General features: G+C 46.3%; 1 protein-coding gene across 1 annotated transcript in view; it reads right to left on the bottom strand.

Annotated features, from left to right (window-relative positions):
• Nucleotides 1–22125, bottom strand: part of LOC142887314 (plexin-A2-like) — a 74191-nt gene that overhangs the window by 26828 nt on the left and 25238 nt on the right. The window contains exons 4-8 of the mRNA XM_076024851.1: nt 15509–15643; nt 7245–7345; nt 3957–4080; nt 2855–3008; nt 1828–1924 (exon numbers count right to left, since the gene is read on the bottom strand). Coding sequence (XP_075880966.1) covers nt 1828–1924; nt 2855–3008; nt 3957–4080; nt 7245–7345; nt 15509–15643 — 611 coding nt within the window. The remainder of the gene's footprint in view (nt 1–1827; nt 1925–2854; nt 3009–3956; nt 4081–7244; nt 7346–15508; nt 15644–22125) is intronic.

Raw genomic sequence — 22125 nt, 5'->3', positions numbered from 1 at the left:
TTGTTTTTTTTGGGGGGGGGGGGGCGCATTGGGGGTGCATTATTAGGAACAGACTGGCAGGGAGCCGCAAACGCTGGCTAATTGATTATGGGGGACGATGTGATGGCGAGGCGATGGTGTTGGTTAGAGGCAGAGGTGGCGGGCTGATGAAGTGCGTTTGGGCTGAAATATTAATCACAGGAGTTCGCCGGGTCACACTGCAGTTAATGGAGGCCGCGTGAGCGCGGGGCATAGTGTGATGAGCTTTTTTTCTTTCCCCTCTAATGGCCTAATCGGCTTCTATTCCGTTTGTGTCGCAGTCAAAGCGCACGTTCAATAGGTGGCGTATGTATCCACCGCGGGCTAATTTCCTGTGTTTGCCCGGCCACTGCACCATCCATCACGCCGCGCTGCGGCGCCCCGCCCGCTCCAGGAGTGAACTTATAACAGATCCCAGAACGTGGCTTGTGTTTTGCTGGCTGGGTTTGATTCGCTGCTAAAGGTTAGCGGAGTTCGGCCGCGCTGCCGTCACTTCAGATCTGACACACATGCGCAGGGCCACGCGCTGTCCAGAAGAACAACGACCAAAAAAAAGTTTCCCTCTTTCCATTATCGCTGTGCCACTCAGAGACGGTGTGGAGAGAAGTAAAACATTCGCAGTAAATGGCTGAAGTAAATCCTTGAACTAAGCATGCGCCTCTTTTCGTTGCTGTGATTTAGCAGCATCTGATGCGAAGAGAGCATATGGCAAAAACAAGCTGGTGTTGTTCCCTGTTTTCTGGTCTTCCACTTTATCTCACATCTATTTATGAGCTGCGCAAGTAGAAATTGTGTCTCACGTCAGTGATATGAGTCTCTCATGAACTGCCAGTAGGACACGGCTTTGTTCCATCTTTATTCAGCCTCCTTGCTCTCTATTGGTGGGCTTCACTATAGCTTTAGCTATTATTTTGCACATTGTGGTTGTTTTTGTCCTTTTTTGAATCAGAGCAATTTCTATCCTATTCTGTTCTAAATTGCCCCCCGCGCCCTCTTTCTCAACTTGCTAATTTGCAGTCTTCATCTAAAGCGGACACATGCTGATAATTGCCGTTAATCCTAATAAGATCCCCTCTTGTGTTAATATAATTGTTATTCACATTTGTTGTTACATTCAGTTGTCATTTGCATAATGGCTCAAAATCAAAGCAGCTACCCCGAACCGCAAAGGAGCTTATATTGGAAAACAGCAGTACAATAAAGCGCGTTTTAAATTTATATTACTTTATCTTCCCTCCAGGCACTGCGGCAAGGCCAAAATCAAATTTTTAGGTCCCATATCTTACAACAAACATATTCCACGGGTGGGGCGAGGCCCCCCCCCCACCCCCAGAGGACCAAGCCAAGTCAAAAGGGCGCACAAGTCTGGCGCTTATCTGTTCAGCGGCCCTGGGAGACGACTGTCTGCGGAAGCTTATTCAGGCGGCGGCGCCAAAGCCTCCGCTGCTTACGAACAATGCACCGCTAATAAGCAGATTTGAGGTGTGAATATCCACCTCTTGGCGCAAGAGTAGAGAATGAAAAGGAAAATAATCACCGACGACGGCAAGAGAATGGAAAATGTTTGTGCTTTGGTGCTGACAAACTGCTAGTTTAAGCCCAGACGGAACAAACAGGCAGCGGCGGATGCAGCATGTTGATTGAAATTGGAGCCGACGGATAAATTGAAGTCAGACGGGCTATCTAACAGTCTGGTCTTAAGTGGAGCTGTGAGCATCAGTACATCATTGCCCTAAATTAAGTTCCTTTGTCTACTCAGCGATGCTGGTGGAGCTAGGATGAAGGAGGAGCAGCGAAAGCTGGACTCACGTCTTGTGGGTGCTGCAGTTGTAAAACTTTATCTCGGTGCTGGCCACCATCTGACCGGTTTCTTTGGAGTTGAGGCGCAGCTCCACGCCGGCCCAGTCTAGGGTGGAAGAGAGGAAGGTGGTGGCGGTGGCGGTGGCGGTGGCGGTGGTGGTGGTGGGGGGGGGGGGGGGGGGGTGGACAGAAAGGACGGGAGGACAGGCAGAGTGAGTGGATGAGGAGGAGGCGGAGAGAACGAGAGAAGCACCAAGGATGTCACGAAAGGCAGGAAAAACAAAGTGCCAAAAGCAGGAGCAAGGGGGGGAAAAAAAGGAAAAAAGTTAATGCTTTTATCACTCTTCTGTAAAGAGCCACCTGGTGTGTGAGACACGCCGCCGCTGTCACCAGAAAACCTTCAGGTGCAAACTTCAGTGGAGGGGATTAGCACTTCGTTCTCTGAGGAAATTCTACGCTACTTATCCAACTCTTTAGATAAACAGGAAATGCAGCGGTCACTCCGAAAACAAGGTGCGTGTGTGTGTGTGTGTGTGTGTGTGTGTGTGTGTGTGTGTGTATGTGTGTATGTATGTGTGTGTGTGTGTGTTGTGGGTAGTTATTGATTTTCTAAACATTTCTCCTGCCACTACCTGTTTAGGTTTACTCGGGGGGTCTTTACATTAACAATAATACTACTTCCCCAGGAGTCAGTTTTTCGAAAAGCGTGTCCTAAGACAAGCAGTTGAGAAAAATTGTCCCTTCATGATGTAACAAACAGTTCTATCCCTGGGCTGTGGCAACACCCCCGAGCCAGACATTGACTGACCAACTCTGTTTTTGTCTCCTTCCGATCGTGTGGCAGGCACAACATAGCTTCAGTATTTAGCAGGAACATAAAACTTTTTATCAGGCGGCTGTAAACACAGGGCTAAATACAAGATTTTATTTATTTATTTATTTTTGGATAATCATTCATGTGAGGCTCCTCCACTGACGTCTTGGAGAAGACAGAAAGGACGATTGGGACCTTGGGGTTGATTTGACCTCAGCTCACCTTGTCCCTCTGGTATCTTCGGCACCTCCTTCCCAGCCGGGGACAGGCACATGACCCTGTTCCCGTTGACGTGACCCTCCATTTGGGCCTGCTGGCCGAACGAACAGGTGATCCCAGCGGAAAGGTCCGGGACATTGTTGACCTCCAGCAGGAGCTTGAAGAGAAGAGGAGGGACAGGGTTGAACTTTCAGGGGGCGGGGCTGGTTGCACGGGAACCCGCTTCCTCTAGCCTCCTTTGCATCAGTTCAGTGAATAGTTCCATGCGTGCGGTTTGTTTTGCCTGGAGATGTTAGCGTAGCCTAGCACTCTTCTTTCACTGACTCATGACGGGATGAAACAGGCCAGTTCAGACTGTTTAAAAACCCTTTGACCACAGCAGGAGCATGTATTCAATGTAAAAGCAGCCAAGAATTGACCAGTACAAAACTGAACTAACCATTAATTAGACATTTGCTACTTCACACTTTCTGTTTTTTGCAGACAGCAAAGGAAATGGCATCATTTTAATTAGATGGCTGAAGGGGTTTTTGGTGTTTTTTTAATCTTTTTTTTCTGTTTGGATTCACGCCAGTTTCTTCCTGTTTCCTGTCAACATCCCAGAACAGCTTTTACAGCTTCGGCCAAAAAATTTCCCACACAGATGCAAAGGTGTCTTCAATCCTGTCTGTCTGCTCGATTGCATTTCCTAAAACATCAAAACTATTACCTTAAAATGTTCCCCTGATCCTGCTTTACGTTTCCCTGCAGCGTCCCTGCCAAGTTTACTCGCTATTAATTCAAATTCTGTGGGAATTTAATCTGCAGGTGACCCTGGCGGCGTCACTGCGCCCCCCCCCCCACCTCGTCTATTTTTGGAATTTTAAAACCAAAAATGCAATGAAATAGACGCCACGCCGAGTGCATCTCACCCGCCCGCCTCCCCCACCCACCCACCCACCCACCTCCGCTCCTCTTACAGAACTAATCTTCTCGATCCGTCTGATATTACACGGTATCACACGTGGCCGGGCGAGGCTGCACTTGGCGATTGCTCATAAACATGGCCCGCTGTGATTGGAGTGACAAAGCGGCGACTGACTGCGGCGATGATAAGCAGACCCACCGGGACACTGTGTGCTGATACAGCAATGCTGTCCGGGTGAGCAATGACTTTCACACAGCGGTCAATGTCAGTGGCGTAGCGGAAGGTCTCCTCCGCCCTGAGACAGCGATCTCTCCTGGAACACCTGTGGACGGAAAGAAATAGTGCAAACCTCAGAAAACAACGCACGGCAAACATTAGGTTCCATATTGCATCACTGGGAGGTTGGCATATAACCCACTGGATTGAAGAGATTTTGACAAGGGCGATTATTTTTCCTACAAACATTCATGAATAAGTCCACAATATTAATTATTGATAGGTGGAGTCTACTTTATTTATCCTGCCACGAAGATGTATTTGTATAAAGCACGTCCATGTAGCTTATGTTGCATACATGCGCAGTTGTCATAATTTATGAAATATTTATACTATGTTGTATAGTTGCAAACACAAGTAATTGAACCTGTTCCACCTGATTCTGAAGGAAATAAGGTATAAACCCATTGAAGATGAGTGTTTCTAAAAAAAAGTTTTGAGATTCAGACACCAACCTACAAATTGTGAAAATCGGACAATAGGTTTCCGAGCTGCTCAGATTTGAATAGCGGAATTCAGTCGTCCAAAATAGGAGCTCTATGAAAAAACATTCAGATAAAATTGAAACAATATATTTTTTCAAGCTGCTCGGACTTGATAAGCTGATTTCACACCAGAATCATACAAATTCAGATTTAAAATTCAGAAACCAAAAACAAAGTTCCACATCAAATATAAACAACATTCAACAGGGGGAAAACATATCCAAGTCTGCAAAACTTCAGCATTTCAGTCAATGAATGTAATGTGATTTGTTGATTTTACACAAAATAGTTCTTTCAATAGGTTGTAACAGTGACCCAGACAAATAACTGTAACACCAAGGAAGGAATCACAATCCTAGATATTACTGACCTTAATTAACCTGAGCTCAGACAACTGATGACATGGCTGTGGCTAAACAAAGCAAGATGGAAGCTGCGTGTGACTCACAGGAAAGGTTACACTTCTGTTCATTCCTCTGTCTCGCGTGTGTTCTTCTTTCCTCACAAAGTTTTAGACTCGACACAATCGTGTGTATGTTTACGGCAGCTTCCGTTTGCATGATGTTATCCTGCTCGACACTTGGGTTCCTAACCAGTTCAGAACGTTGTTTCAATTCCCTTTTAGCTGAGGAGAACTTATATTCAGTGCCACCAGAGAGTAAGCTTCATCTCCGAGCTCAGAACAGGCAATTAAAAGTGAAAATGTTGGCACTGTGTGTGACCTTGCGCGAGAGATATACATAAAGTAAAAGTGCATTTAAAGTTAGCATTGGGTGGGATGAAAGGGAGGCAGACTTTCAGCAATTTGGCCAGTTTTAGAAATAGGGGATTTGTAGATAGCTTCCTTTAATTATTTTATTTGGCCGTATTAGTGGCGCAGATTTCTTTGAAAGCAGCATTACAGGAGTTAATCTTTCGCAGCCTCTGATAGCAACCAGCAGGCTGCTTCTAATCACAAGTGCTGAGTTTAAAAAGAACAAAAGTGCCTCGGCTGTGGAGTTGCTGCAGAAATGCAAAAAGCTCCCTCTTTATTTCTACGTTGGACGTGTCCGGCACTCACGACGCTAAATACACATTCAGACGCTGCCGAGGAGGCGACTCCTTCCGAGACAGTGCAAAGAGTGCCGAGGCTGTAATTACAAAACAATGCAAGAAGAATGGGACTCTGGGACAGACAGCTGTTGCCGACTGCAGCTTGTTGAGAAGGACGGGCACGCAGTCACCCTCTGACCGCAGATAAGCCCCCCCCATCCCGAAAAACGGAGAACAAAAACAGACACCTTTCATCTCTCATCTCTTTTATTCATTGTCTTTTGGTCTGAAGGAGCAATTTATTCCCCCCTTTTTTTGTTTTACGTCAGGCTTTGTGCGAGTCCCGCAAAGCCCTTCTCAACACAATGTCAGAGTGTGAAACCCAGGGGAGGGGCAGTGGGAGCTGGACGTGACACTCATTCAGCTGTGTTTCATCACCCAGACAGGCCCACAACTTGATGTTGTGTTCGGAAAGGCAAAGAAACTGGACTGCCTGTGCACTGAGTGAAATTAGAATTTAGCTCAGCCCGCTAATACGGACAGCTAGGGACCGTTTCAATGTTATGAATTTACATGAAATGAATAAGTTGCCCAAATTTTGCTTAAAACTGGCCTTCACATATCATGAAGTAACGTGCGATATTGCCACGTTGATGCATGTTTGCACAATTACTCCTCTTGACCATCTTTCTGTTACCTGATTCAAGTCGCCCTGATGTTTGAGGCTACGGTTTCATTCTTAGCAGCTTAAAACTTATTACAAATAAATGAATATTTCCACCGGCATCATATTGTTTTTTAAAGACGCCTCGAAAGCACCGACCGTGGGAACTGTTACCTGGCCCTCCCTTTGCAAACCTCACAATAAATCCTCGAGTCAAAAAGCTCCCGAAAGTAGGGCACAGGCAGTATTTTCACAATATCACAGATTCAGAGATAAAGTTTTTATTGAAATGAAATCCACACTGGGACAAAGTTGGCAAGGTGAAAGGGAAGAAAACAAGTATTGTTTTTTTTTTATGATTTCGATTGGATGGCTTCCCCCTGGCGCAGACGACTCGATAAAACTGAGAGACGCTGTCAAAAGAATGCTTATTAGGATGCGGCTATTGTCGGCTCGAGAGGCATACATCGTATGACGGGACCGAGGCTAATCCCCGGCTGAGGTCAGCTTCAAAAACACGGCAGCTGGCGGAGAGACGCAGGACTTTTAATCTGCCGGATCCCCTCTGCTGTGTGTGTCGCAGCATTATGCAAGCTAACCTCAGGGTCGCGTTATTAAGATGGGATGAGATGGAGTGCGCGCGGTCAAATCCAAAATGTTCCCGGAGTGTCTGGAGGTGCAGCTCGCACACCTGCTGCGAGTCACAGGTCAATCCCTCGCTCGGACAGCGGCCGTCCGGCAGGGAACATCCATAGGATCTGCTGGACTCGGGGCTTCCGCCGTCCCCTCATCAGTGCTGTGTAAGAGGGATCCTGCTGTCCAATAACCACCCGCTGTTGTGCCCTAACAGCTGTTGAAAACAGCGAGCTCCGGAGAGCCACGTTAAAGCCAACCCATCTCATCACGCACGCACCGGGCTCTGACATGTTGGGAGTTTTCTGCAGGCGGTTTTTGGGGAGCCGAGATCTCTCGGTTTTAATCCCTCGGCTGCAAGGAGAGGAAGAGGAAGAGGAGGGAGGCAGAACTCACATGTTGTACAGGACACACCAGCCGCAGTGGGGGTCTCCGGAGCTCAGGCACTCGGCACATGTAGCGTACTGCTCACAGGCCTCCACGGGAACCTGAGCCACCTGATGGACACAGATGAGGGAAAGACATTGTCAATGCACTGCATCTTGCAAATTCGTTCATATATTTATCAGAGCTGTTACTGGAGTGTTCCAGTAGAGGGCACTGCTTTGGACTTGCAGTACCACTGGCTTCCATTCTGGTCAGATAGCAAGCCTGCTGATGCAGATACTGCTATTTTTTTTTTTATTATAAGGCTTATATCTTGGTGTGTGTGTGTGTGTGTGTGTGTGTGTGTGTGTGTGTGTGTGTGTGCGTGTGTGTGTGTGTGCATATATGTATATATATATATACATATATATATATATATACATATATTTATATACATGGCGTGATGCTGTTTATCATCCACTATCTAGTAACTAACATATTCTTAACGATGGCTGAATATTTAGTCAGGAATAACACAGCACTGTCTGTTTAGGTTTGATAAACTGTCGCCTGCGCAGACTTTACCATCTGCTTGTAATTGGCCATTAAATAGTTGCGGGAGATGATGCTGATGAAGAAAAAGAAGAAGAAGAAGAAGAAGAAGAAGAAGAAGAAGAAGAAGAAGAAGAAGAAGAAGAAGAAGAATTGGTGTTTAAAATTTCAGTGGGTGCAGTAATGGCGTCGCTCCATGTGGGACGAAACCGACTGCACCGTGTCGAGCCCGCGGTGCACCGCACGGTAAATGCACTACAGTGAAGTGCACAGTATGGAAAGTGTGTGATTTGGGGCGCAGTCTCACAGTTCTGCCAAAGCACACGGCATCGTGCAACCTGTCCTGAGAGGCAATGAACGGTGCCATCCTGCGGCTGGGTGGCAATGATTTCCAAGCCTGCGCACAATCAGTGCCGGCCAACTGCTGCGGACGCTCTGTTTTGCACTCGTAGTCATGTGCTTCCTAATTGTATTCACAACCGTGAATATATTGATCTTCAGAACTGTCTGTTTTTGGGAGAAAAACACAGCGGAACCATTTAAGGTTGTTGCCTCCGTGCTCTTAATTTGCACTCTGTGAGAGGAAGAGCATATAGACGGAACGCTTCAGTGGTTTCCCCGCAGTGCTCTTCAGTATGAGAGTCCTCTCACATGCTAAATGCCACTACACGGTGGAGCACTAATTTGAACAGATTTTTTTTTTTTTTTTCCCCGGTGCCATTTTCCTCATTAAGGCTCCCAAGTTTTAGTGCAACAAAAGAAAGAAGCTGGTATGAAAAGCGAGACTTTTCAAGAAAGACACTGTGATCCTGGTGGAGGACCGACCATTTTCATGATTTGGCTTTTCTACCATGCAGCAAGGTCTCGTGGCAGATCACAGCAGCAGAAAGAGAGAAGAAAAATCAAGTTTCTCACTTGTTGACATGACTTTGCAGCATTGTTCCACACATTTAGTCAGCAGCAACTTCAGAGGCTTTTCTGCTGCAAAACTCCACTTTGACTTTCCATTTTCTTGCACTCAACCCACTCTGCTTTGTTGAGCTATATGTGCAGTGGTAGTTAAACTGCGGGTGCGAGCTGTACGTTGATGCTCCCATTTGTCGTTGCCACCAGCAGCAATCACGGGAAAAAGGGGGAAAAAAAAGAAAACGACAGACATCCCAACACTCTGCTAGTGTTAGTAGCACCACTTTGGCTTCTGGGCGTCTGGCAAAGCATAAACTCTCCATTATAGCTTCCGTTAGAGTGGCTGCTCCCTCACGGCTGGCACCACCTCTGCATACAAATATGGCTTGCAGCGGCCACCGGAGGCCAGTTATTATGTACTTTGTTATTATTCGAGGTCTGGACGTATGATGCAAGCAATTTCCTGATGTAAGCAATCGCAAATGAAGAGTGGATTATGGATTAGAGTGTCTCCGGTGGTCTTGATAGCATAAGTGGGTGCTCTCTCAGGTCTGTGTTGGCAAAATGGATTATCTGCTGCTCCCTATGAAATAACTTTTGCTCTGCCCCCTACACCCCCCCACCCCTGCCCACCCCCGTTTCCCACCCTTCCCCCAGCCCCCCGCTGCAAAACCCATCGGCGTATTCCATTAGCAAAATGATTTTGTGCAGCAGGAGCGGCTAAGGGCTTCTAATTCCATATCTGGAATAATAATCCTTGACGTTTTTCGTGTGTGTGTGTAAGTGTGTTCGGAAGGCAGCTCATCTGAGACAGCCAAGTCGGTGTGTGGCCGCCTGACCTTTCCAAAGATGAGAGCTATGGATCTCCCGCTTCCTACCACAAAAGCCCAGGCTTCGTACCAGAGTTGGTTTGTTTGGTGCTACCGAGCACAGCAGACACAGCAGAGCAGGGACGCATCGCGCTGAATCTGAATCAGATCAAAAAGAACATGACCTTAGGCGTTGTTTTCACAAGGCCGGAGAGGCACGTCGGCTTCTGCATGAAAAGCTGAGCCGTGGTCAGGGGTCGAGCAAGCCATTTCCCTGGCCGGCTGTCTTTGTCTCCAAAGGAAAGGCACTAGAGAGGAGCACGGTTTCTCCTGCAAGGTACTCCTCTGTCACACTCTGGCTTATAAATCTTGGACCAAGTTGACTGGTCGCGAACCGGCAGCAACGTGCGGGTCACGCTCCTACAACTGGAGTGGTTTCCTGTGTCTTGCTTTGTTACCAGCATCATTCTCTGTTCCATATTTATGTGGCTTCACTTCTCGGGTTAAAACCCCGGGCAGGAAACTGAAGAGGCTGAGCTTTGTGCAGAGGCCAGACTCGATTGTAAGGATGCATTAGTCCTATTGAGTCATCGTGTTGTGGGCAAATATTTCCATTGGGCCAACCTGTATTTAATGAAGGCCAGTTTTAATAAGAGTAAATAAATTTCAGTCAAACTAAACCATTTTTGACAGCATATAACAATGTTAGATTAGTATTATGTTAGCTTTTAATGCCTTTATGCATACCGAAGTCTGATCTAGTACCTCTTAATTCTCAAGTCAAGTCTAAAAACTAGGTGGGCTGTTGATGAAAAGCCTAGCGCTAAGGCACAAATCATCCTGCAATAACTTTAATGAATCGCTTAGAATATTCCTCACGTCCTCGCATTAAGACGAAAGATTTACTTTGAACCCAAAGTTCCTTGTTTTGAATTCTAACACTGGAAAAAACTTCTGTACCTGAATGCAGAGTTAAAAGTCTGCGATACAAGATTTAGTTGCATCTAATGGTCAAAAAGTATGTCTGAAGTCATGTTAACCGCAGTTGTCTGATGCCCCACTTGATCTCTTGCACCAGTTGCAATGTCAGGATCAGGAGGTGCAATGTGGCCGCCTCTGTAGTGGATGTAGCTTCATGCAAATCTAAATGTTTTTGGACGCTAAAAAAACACGACACACACATTTCCATTCAATTCCATTCTGGTAGAACCCGTTTGAATGTTAAATGCCTTTAATTTCCAATTTCAAAATAAAACAGAGTTAATGCAGCCTTTGATTATTTTTGAACAAAACAATGTAGCTGTTGTTTAACTTTTGAGACGGCAGAGTTCACATTCAATTATTAATTGCCGCACTAGCAGCTTGTTCATCGTATGAATAATAAATGGCAAACACGTTTTGTGAGTAACAGAAATACTCAATTAAAAAACTATAGCAAACTCACAGTTTGCCCTTCAATGTGTCATCAGGACTCATTGAATTATTTTGTCTTGTTGTTTTTTTTTTTGTCCTTTTTAATTCATTCTCCTGCACTTACGGCTGCAAGCAAGAATGAACAGTAACTGATAGAAATGTTTCTCCGTGGAATATCCTCGATTAAAAGGTGAGGTTTTTCAGTAAAAGTTTACACTGCCTGCCTCATTTCACAGTTCAGTGCCCGTGTAGGCATGGTCCCCGTATATTCCTTCAATTGCGGATGAGCAAATTAACCCCTCGCACTCGGTGCATGTTCAGCGCGCTGTAGATCTCTCATAAATCATTCATGACCACACACAGCATGTGGAACTCATCGAGCTCTTTGTTTGTCTTCTTGAGATCATTCCATCCGATGATTCCGAGCAAACACGGAGGAGCCGGGAGGAAAACTTTCTTCTCTCAGCATCTCAAAAGTCTGCCGAATGCTTCCAGCATTGTTGGGTGGTCACGACCGGTTCCCGCTATATTTACACAACATCTGGTGTACCCTCACACAACGCATCACCCGCCCAGCGTGCTGCCACTCCAACACTCTCATCCGGATTTACTAGAACTTTATGCAGGCTTTGAGGGAGGGGAGGGGACTCATCCTATGTCCTGAAAATCTGATACACATCCCATTAATCTCATCTGACTTCTTTTTTTTTCTCCTTAAGAATCAGATATAGAAGGGCTTGGGGGGGGGGGGGGGTAAAGGGTAGTTTATCCAAAATAAATTACATTTCACCTATTAAGTACTGACCACTGTGTGAATGGTGGCTCTTGTGACATTTTCTAATCCACATAACCATCCTGGGGTGGGATTGGGTGGCATTCACTCTAGCCATGCATTCAGATGTAATTTGATAAATAGAAATAACATATACCTCATCTAAATGTTGACTGTATTCTCACTGCATCCATCCCTTTCTTCTCCTTTGGGCTGCTTCCCTCAGTGGAGCCACATCAAATCATCTGCCTCCATTTAACTCTGTCTTCTGTATCCTCTTCTCTCTCACCAACTAACCTCCTCTTTCCCTCCATCCACGCAGCTCCCCATCACTCTTCCTCTAACCTCACCTTCCAACCTGAGCATCCTCCTATATTCACTGTCAACATCTTCACTGTCCATCTGATGTTCTCATTCCTGATCCTGATCCTTAAGCCGTCTTTTTCCATAGGTTCCATAGCAAATGGGCGGAATGTCCCTTCAAAGAGAGCTATTCCAAAGTGTTGCATCATTTGCAAACCTGATTAAAAAATTTCAGCTGACAAGAACTAATGAGACGTTCCTAAACCTCTATCTACTCATCTGTAGGAAATTTGCTCAAAACTGCAAATTGGAAAGTATTCAACTGAAGTCTAACTTTGTCTTTGTTGACAAATTTCATTTCAACAGACGATGCCACATAATATGAATATTGATATTCTTTTCAAAGCTCACGTTGCTGCTTCCTCTCTTTGAAATACACTCAAATATCCCCAAAACTCCTCATGACATCTTCTTTCTGCAGAACAGTTTTTGTTCTATAAAACCGTTCCCACTATCATCACCACATCACCCTCAATCAAAACACATCATGTACTTTGGCATGGTAGTAAGAAGAGGAACAGGAAAATATAGCCAAGGAGGCACTTTAATGTCACCAGATGAACTGAAATATGCTCACCAAAAGACAAACTCTCCAAAACACACACACACGATTAACTGCTGTAGATCTATATTAACTTTTTTGGCACGAGACACAGTGTAAGGAAAATTATATCATAGATGGATCCCTCAACCCTGAGTGCAGGAGAGGCAGTCATAGAAAACTGACTGATAGACGGTTGTCACCTCATCTGTCTGCTCGAGCAATAATGGAAAATGTGAAATTCCAGCAAATGCAAAAATAGAATCCTGACCATCGCTAATTCAAAGTCTATTTGAGACATTGTAACTGCATTACATAATGCTGAAATGGGAAAACTTGAAGCATATTTCCAACAAGACGGATAACGTCGGGGCCTTTAAGAGGATATAAAATAGGTTCAAAACTGCTGCAGAGGATGCTGGGATACAGCTTAGAGAGACGAGAGTGACAGACAGACAGACAGACGGACAAGAAGTGATTTAACATTTTACAGAGTGGCACTTTAACAATGGGGGTTGGGGGGGGTTTCAGCCGAAACTGAAATTTTCACCCATTTTAAAACTCTGATCTCAATGGAGCTTCTTTTTCTAATCCACACAACAGAGGTAGAGAATCACACCCAGTGACAGCCTGTGGTGGCCAAGACCAAAACCTGCCACCTTTCAAAAGCGTAACATTACAAAAATATATCCACTGTAGATAGAGAGGGAGACTGATGGACTTTATTGATAAAATTATGTGAATGTCACAAAAATATTTTTTTTTCGAACTGAACGTACAATAGATTAATAAATCAATGAATAGATTATTTAGAGTACAAAATGTGATTGACCAAAGCTGCTGTTTGTGCGTCATTATTTTAGCACCTTTAAAAGGCAGTTGTTAACTTCATCCCGCTACATAAGGGATAACTGATGCTGACCAAGCTGCACACACAAGCGATGGGATTTAAAGCAGGAACAGAAATGCAGGCACAGAAATGAGATTCCAGCAAAGAGTGTTTTGGGGTTTATTCTGTTCATGGTTCCCAAATGAAGTTCTGCATTGGACTCGCCACACACACACACACACACACACACACACACGCCCCCTTCAATCCCCCCCCTCACTCACTCACTCTTTATCACCGTGCTAACCCTGCTTGTTTTACGCGGCGGGAGACGGAGAGACTCATTGTTATTCCACGAGGGTCGGCCGATCTCAGCCAAATCTGTCTGCGCTGCGCTCCTCATTCCCACATCATTCCCACATCATTCCCACATTGCTCGGCCCCCAGGAATCGGCGGAATTTTCCCGTCCCCGCGATCTACTGGAAATGTGGGGAATTTGTGAGACTTCTCAGCCCCAGTCCTTCCGCCTCCCCTTCCTCACCAGCGCCCCCGGGGGGGATTCCTCACCAGAGCTGCAGGAAAACTCTGTTGTGCAAAGACGGAGGAGAAGGGAGACGGAGGGATGAAGGAAGGATTCACTTTCTTTCCAAACTCCTGAGGGCGGCGGAGACAAAGCTCCGCTAATAATTTGAAGAGAAACACGGCGGGCCGAGCCGGGTCCAGTTCCTCGGCTATCACGTGTCACATGCGGTGGACTTGCATCGAAAAAAGAGGGAACAACGCTTGACGGTATCCTTGAAGGAAGCATGTGCGTCTCCTTGAACGACCAGAGCTCATCAATAAGTGATGCCGTGTCTCTTCCAGTCTACCACACAGAAAGAGGAGCTGCCACCATTTGTTTCAGAAGACAGCCGGGTCTGCTGCTCCTCATTCTCGGGCTCAACCTCACGCTTTTAGAGCTGTTCTCCTGCCCCTTTCTTTGAAGGCCGCCTTGCCCCTTCCCACTCCAAGAAAAACACAAGAGTTTTGCTAAAAGCAACTGACAAAGAAAACTGTTTTTCCCCCTCCTGATGCCCTTCGGCTGTCCGTCCTGTGACTTGCTAAATTCCAGCAGTCAGAAGGCAACTGAAAGCCGTGATAGAGGACCCCCCACCCTCCCCCACCACCACCACCAGTGCCCCCTCCCTCTCTGGCCACGCTGACACCTAATCCCATTTCACAGCGGCATGCAGCCACGGCAAAATAATCACTTGATGGGAGTTGAAAGTGATTACCACTGTTCTGTCTTATCTCTCCTGCGAGTGCAGAGAATAGCGTCCAACTGCAGCAGCAACAACAACGACTGCTAGCCTCTGTGATTTTGTGCCAAATTAGGGGGGGAGGGGGGCGTGCACAGTCGGAGGAGGAGCAGTTGACAGTTCTCTACGGTGTGTGTGTGTGTGTGTGTGTGTCATACAAAAGATGCATGCACTGTAAGTCGATTCGCATGGATAACTAATTAGAACAGCGGTCCATCCCTTTTACACGCGGCCTGCATATTTAACAAACTTCAGTGAAGTCGCTCAGCGCCGCCACTGTTCGGGAGGGTCCACGCCGCACCGGGGCGGGGGGATGGGGGGGGGGGTAATTTAATGGCATTAAATTATCAGCTGACATGGATTAATGCTTTTGGTTTGAAATTGTTTTACTGCTAATTCCCAAGTAATAAGTCCGGCTTTAATGTTGGTATCTGTGCAGGGGGAAAAAGGAAAGAAAAAAAAGAGGTGGAGACGCGTCTTTTTGCAACACCCTGATAAATTGGATCCAATTAAATCTTCTTTTTTTTTGGGTGGCGGCGAGGGGGAGGTGGGTAGGAATTGTTACTTACAGTGTTTGTACCTCCGTGTACATTTACTCTGAATATTTGAATATTGAATATTCCTCAGCAAGCAGCACTATTCCTTGAACTGCCTTTATTTGATTTGATTTTTCTTGCTCCACACATGCATAAAGACACAAGCTGCCACAGCCTGACAAATGTTCACCGTCACTGGCCGCCGGCTTCCGTCCGCTTGTACACATTTTGTCGCCTCGGTCTCCTCAGTTGCCGGCGAGCGCATTTTCCTCACCTGATTTTCCGACATGACATAAAGAAAGTTCCGGTCCAGCGAGAAGGCCATGTCCCGCAGGATGGGGCTGCTATCCTTCATCACGGTCACCGTCTCGTACAGAACACCTCCCTCCAGAGGGCCGTCCACTCTGATCTGCAAGGGACACACAGACGGACAGATTCAGAAAAAAAAAAAAAAGAAGAGCCGTGAAGGCCTCGCTGCATCCTCGCTGCATGGCTTGCGACTAAACGCTCGCGGCGCACTTTGAAGAGCGACATCTGCTGTCTATCGGATATCAATTTGCACGCTGCGTGCGCTCAGCTTTGCGTCTGGTTGCGAGATCCCCCCCCCCGATGTCCCTCAAAAACACGGTTGCTGTGAGAAAAACATCCATTTAATGTCATCAAGGGGAAAACGGCGTGAGTTTTTTTTTTTTCTCCAGTGCATCCAAACGCCCGCCGTCACTGCTGTCTCCCGTTTAGCTCAGTGCTGAGACGTGATGTAGGAAATACCGCTGGTCTCCTTCAAGAGGAGAAGTCCAACATGCAGCATTTCTAAGACCACCACAGGTGACATCGATCACAGCCTTATTCGTCTGCAGAGTTTGTGGGAAAGCTGGTGTCAGATGCGACCATACAGTGCAAAGTCTTGCTAGCTGCCAATTATTGATATGTCGAGGTTTGGAAAAACATCTCAGCAAAACGAAGCTCTACTGCTGATGAAAGTAATGGCGGTCGCCAACCTTCTCGGCTTGCCGCGCGCCCCGCTAACCTTCAGCAAGCGGGGCCGTAATGGTGCAAACCGTTATTGACTGTTGGCTCTTCATTAATGCCAGACCAGACTCGTTCATTATAAAGATTCAACGGGGGGGGGGGGGCGACAAAAAACAGCGAGATAGCTGCTGCTGCTGCTACCGCTCACCGTCGACCGGCGCCTCAGCGGAGTGCCTCGGCTTTTGAATTGTGTTTAGCAAGCTCAGCCTTCAGTTGACTTTGGGATGACTTTCAGGCGGCAGTCTTTTGGGGCTCATTAAATGCAAGCATGAGAACAGATGCGCACTGGCGAAAGGTTTTCAATTCTCTTCGCACACCTCTGCCTACAAATAAGATGTGCTGTTGCAGGGAAGCAGACAAATTAGCAGCTCTGACTCCTCATGGTAAGTGTCTGAGCGGCGGGCGGTTCAGATAAAAATGTGTCACGCACAGGAATGTGGCTACAGAAAGTGTGGCATGTGGGCTGCAGTGCACTTATTTGCAGTTACTGTAGGTCAAGAATCAGTTTACTGTCATCCTGCCAATGGGACTCATCTCAGTGTAAGAATGCACAAAACCTAATAATTGCATCACTATAAAAGCAGACGTGTCAGTGTGTGCATATATGGATGTAAATATGTCACATGTGATGGTTCAAATCAGCAACTGGCGTTCGTGTTTGTTTCATGTGTTTCACCGCCACAATGAAAGAAATGCTACAAAAGATTCCCTTGTTTTTTTCCCAACTTTTTTTTTTTTTACCACTGAAGAAAAAAACCAATCCTTCAACATTGGGATGGAAATGAAGCGAATTGCGTCATGCAGTGGTGATAACTTGACAGCTGAAATATGTCAGGAATGTGAAAGTATTAAAGAAGGAGGGAAAAAAACTGGAATGAATAAAAGATGACAGCTGGAAAGAAAACACGCTCATTAGCTATGAAAACCCTGGTTGGAGCCGCGTTGAGGCTCCACCGAGGCTGGATCATTAGTCGCGTGATGTAATTACAGTAAAGCTGAATTAATTTCTCGATCACAATAATTGAAATAAACGCAAAGGGAGCAGGGAAGCGGAGCAGCGGTCGGGCGTCGCGTTGCGTTGCGTTGCGTCGGCTCCCCGCTGACGAGTGGACGCGGCCCGCTCTGCCACCCGGATCCGCACCCAGTCTGTCGGGGATTTCTGAGTGCGTGCCACGTGTGGCTGGCGCGCAGTGGCGCGGCCTCGGCAGTCTCTCAACGGGGACAGTCAATCAATACTGGCTGATTACATGATTGGATCCCCTGGGCGGCCCAAACTTCATCAATCAATCACACGCCTCCACCTTGCAGGCAGTTGTTGTGGCAGTGCAAGCTGAAAGTGTGTTTTTGTGTGTGTGTGTGTGTGTGTGTGTGTGTGTGTGTGTGTGTGTGTGTGCTGATTGCGCCGCCGCACCAGTGGCTCCGGATCATCCGCTGATTCAAGATCGCGACAGGATTTCATGTGGTTCGACGTATTTGGATCCTCTTTTCTTTTTTTTTTCCATCTGCATTCCAGTGAGGCAGGCGGCTTGATTATTCATTTCAAATCTCGACAGATCTCCAGGAAGCAGCCCGCATAGCCCCCCCCCCCACCCCCCCCACCAGGCTCTGCAGCCTATCTGCTGAAAGCGATGCCTTTCTGGGTCCTCCGTCTTTTGGTGGAAAAGGGAACAAAAAACGAACCCGGGAGAAGTTTCCAGCGAAATGATCTGATCACAGTTTCTGCTGCAAGCAAAAGAAAGTAGAGGACGGACTTTTGTCGTTGAAGGGGGAGTTCTATAACTGAGACAGTTTCCTTTTCAGAACACTGGTAAAGTAAATTTTGTTAAAAAAAAAAAAAAAAATACAACATTTTTTGCCTTGAGATGGTTACGACTGGAACATGTTTCTTTTATCAGGGAGCAGCTGAGCCTTTCTCTCCGTCTATTGTCTGGTTTCTTTCACCGACGCTGCCTTCCTTTGGCCTTGTTTCTCCCTCCCTTCCTCTTACTCATCTAATTTATCCTGTCCTCTGATACATAACGACTTGCAAAACCACTGAACATCTGCAATCCCCAAATTTCTTGTTTTATAAAAGTCCAGACTGAGGACAGAGCGTGTAATTGTGTTTTTTGTTATTTATTTTTTTTGCGGTAAAATCCTACAAAGACTGGAAAGAGGGGCAGAGCAGGCCAACGCCTGTTCCTCGCCGGATATGATGAGGCTGACAGAGGACCAGGGATGTAGAAATGAGCCCAGGCAAATGTCGACCCCCATCGCAACTGATCCGTGGGGTTTGATTTCAGCGGATTTGAAAGCGCTTTCATCATTTTTAAGCGAGCCTGACCAGGCGGGAGACCGCCGGGAATACAACAGGTCCTCCATCTCTCCTTAAGCCCCCTCAGCTCCATAATGAGAATAAGGAAGCTTTAATTGGTTTTCTAATGAGTCTGCTTGTAGGAAATGGCACACACGGTGTTGCGCACGTGCACGCAGGCGCGCGTGTTTGTACGCGCACCGACAAACATGCGGGCAAACAGGGACAAAGAGACGCGTCTGCGTCTCGTCTGCGCCGTCTTTTGTCGGCGGCTCCGATTCGGCTGTCGCTTTGTGATGTGTGTTGGATCAGCTGTTCAATGAGCTGCGATGGACACCGCGTCCAGCAGTGTGACAAGGCCCCATTTACCTCTTTAGATTCCTCAACTGAGAAAAATGTTTTTAAAAATGTCTTTTTTTTTTCTTGCTGATAGATTCAAGTTTCTCCTCACACACTGAGAGTTGAGTTTGTACAGTCAACTGATCAAATCAATCAAAGTCTGTTTTTGCAGACAGTTTTACATTCTGCGCAGGTGCGACACCCTCCGTCCTCAGACATTATGAATGCCATTATGCAAACCTGCAGTCACACTGAAATGGACATTTCAGTTTTTCTACAATATTTCCTCCTCATGACAGTTAAATCGGCCATTCTAAGGCAATGCACTGCAGTAATTCATCCATAAATTGGTAGAAAATGTGGCGAACACCCAGCCATGCGTGAAAAAAAAAAATCCCTCATTTATCGTGAAATGAATTGGAAACATTATAGACCATGATATGAATTTTTGGTTCCATATTCCGATCGCAGCAACGTGGCAACTGTAATCTAGGTACAATCTGGTACGGCGCATCAAATGGCAATATTTATGTTTTAAGCTGTAAACTGCACCTTTTCAAACAAAGTGAAGCAGAGCTGTGCATAAAATAATTATTATCACTGCAGGAGTCCAGAAGTCCAAAGCCGTGTGAGTCCGTACGTACGGAAACATGTGAGCCAGGGTCTTCAATTCATCCAGGCGCAGGCGCAGGGAACCCAGATTTTAATGACGCTGCTCACAATCTATTTTTCACGCCTCCGCTTCAAGGTTGGATGTGTTGCGCGTTCAGATATCTATGTGCATGTGCTTGTATGCGCAAATTGCCGCAGCAGGCGACCATTCGTAAATACCTGGCTGAAGAGAAATGGTTCGGACGGTGATTCTACTCTCTCGGTCTAAACAATCTCCCTTCATGTGAAAATCTCACTGAAGCGGGTTTCACTGGCATCTTGGGTGAGACTGGAAAAGTCTTTCCCTCTCGCTACTGACTCTTGGGCACTTTTAGACTTATGAAGGCACATGTGTCAGACTTTCTTTTGAAATTTGTCTGATATGGGCCAGAAGGACATTAGTAAATGAACTGACATTTTTCCTTCCAAACCACAGTAAACATCCTTCAGCATCCAGGCTTTCCTCTTGTGTGGTCCGTGTCTTAGCAAAGAAAAAGTAGTGAACTGATTTTTTTTTTTTACCCCCACTTTTCTTAATGCCACATGTTCATGTGACCTAGGCAAAAGCTCCCGTTTCGCTCCCTCTTCCCAGCATCCTGCGGCTGATGAGGGTATATATTTAACCCGTGGATAATACTTAAGCCAATAACGGCAATATCCTCTCTGCCGCTGGAGCTCCTCCAGCAGAAACTAAGCAACGGATATAAACAACACAGCTTAGTTTGGCTCCCATAAACAGATATGCAACCTGAGCCTATGCGCTCTTACAGGGGGGAAAAAAAAAACCCGCCTTCCTTCCCAGTGGTTGGGTTTGCATCTTAAACGCTTGGCTGCTTCTCCGCTCTCATCCTGAGAGAGTCGAAGGCGAGAACCGACTTGTAGGGCATCATCCACCTTCGCTCAGGTCGGCTCCCTGATGAAACGGCCTGACCCTTACATGAGCACTACACTCACACAAAATATCTCCCTTGTGAGTGCTTGCATATGAGGTGGATTTCATTCTTTTTTTTCTTTTTTTATTCATAAAAAAGCTTAATTCCATCTTCGTGTTGAAAGGCGGCCTTGAAGCATGAGCGATGGGCAGCCTTGTGAAGCGGCTGATTACCATGTTTACGTGGTAGCGGACATTCAAGCTTTAAAAAACAGCGTCCATATGTAACCCACCGGTGTGTGTAAACATATGGGGGATGACCCAGGAGGAAGGGAACTCTCTGATTGACCAATCATTTCCAATCTGCCGCTCCAGCAGGGTTACATCTGCCCCCTCCAAAAGTCGGCTCCCTGCCATTCGGGCGAAACACATGGCGCGCTGTTTGTTAGGCAGACGCTAAACTTTCTGTCTCTTTCAGTCCTCAGACTGCGTTTGAAAATTTTACAGGAATCCAGTGAGTCATTCCGTGTACAAACAACCGATCAAGGGGTTAGGTACTGTTTTTCTTTTTCCAATTAAAAAAAGCCGACCAGATGAGTCACAGGCTGGTATATCAATCTTTCACTGCAATGGCAATGACACAGCAGTTTTAAGTAAGAAAGTGCAAACGCAATCAACAGCTACTTTATCAGGTCCAATATTCAATTGTTTGTTAACACAAATAAGCGATCAGCCAATTACATGGCATAGACTCAGTGCATTTACTTCGACACGCTGAAGTCACAAGCGGGGTTGACGAAGATGAAGAAATGGGATTGTGGAAAATATCCAGTCAGTTGCGGTGTGTGTTGTGTGTTGGGAAAAAAAAACATTGCTGATGTCAGGGGTCAGAGGTCAGAATGTGCAGATCGATTGGAGACCACAGAAAGGCAAGATGAATTCAAAAAAACCACTGGCTACAACAAATATGTAATATGAAAGCAAGAATCTCGAAGGCATCCAGCACTAGCAAATCTCATTGTTTTGGCCATTCCTGCTTTTGACTCTTACTTCTCACATATTTTTTTCACCATTATCCGCTCATTCCGCTCAAACCCTGCGCCTGCTTTTGCCATTAGCCTTTTAAAAGCATCTGGGCATTGACATCATGGAGAACGTTCTCAAAAATCCAAACGGATCTCACATGAGAACACATGAGAAGCCAGGGCTCATCCATCGACAAGGGCTTGTGTTGCAGTGAGGGACACTCAAGCATATGCATTTGATTGTTTGAGGAGACAGGAGGGGGGGGGGGGGGGAACAGAGGGCCATTGCTGCTCAGCGCGGCGGACAAACCAGTTCTGACGTTGGAGGAACAGACAGAGTTACATGGGAAGAATCTTGGCTCCATAAAAACAAAAGAGAGCGAGATGGTCAACATCAATGTCTCCAAGAATAACTTGCTGATTTTGCTGAAGTCAGTCGTCATCAAATGTGGCGTATTTAATTTCACTTGGTGTGTAAGCCCGACTTGGCCCCTAAGACAGCTGGGATGGACTCCAACAACCCAGCGAGCCTGAGTGCAAAACTAGCAGTGACGGAAAATAGATGGACGGGAGGACAGATTTGGAGTCAGAATGGTCAAATTGTGATAGTATTCAAAGACGACGCTGGCGTGGTTAGCTGGGCGCACAAATGGCAGTCCGAATTGTAGATCATGTTGGCCGCT

Source organism: Nelusetta ayraudi, unplaced genomic scaffold (genome assembly GCF_046127955.1).
Source record: "Nelusetta ayraudi isolate G7.1 ecotype Tasmania unplaced genomic scaffold, CSIRO-AGI_Nayr_v1 ptg000017l, whole genome shotgun sequence".
NCBI classification, from domain to species: Eukaryota; Metazoa; Chordata; class Actinopteri; order Tetraodontiformes; family Monacanthidae; genus Nelusetta; species Nelusetta ayraudi.
The sequence above is the reverse complement of the archived record's forward strand: the minus strand, read 5'-3'. Positions and strand labels throughout refer to the sequence as shown.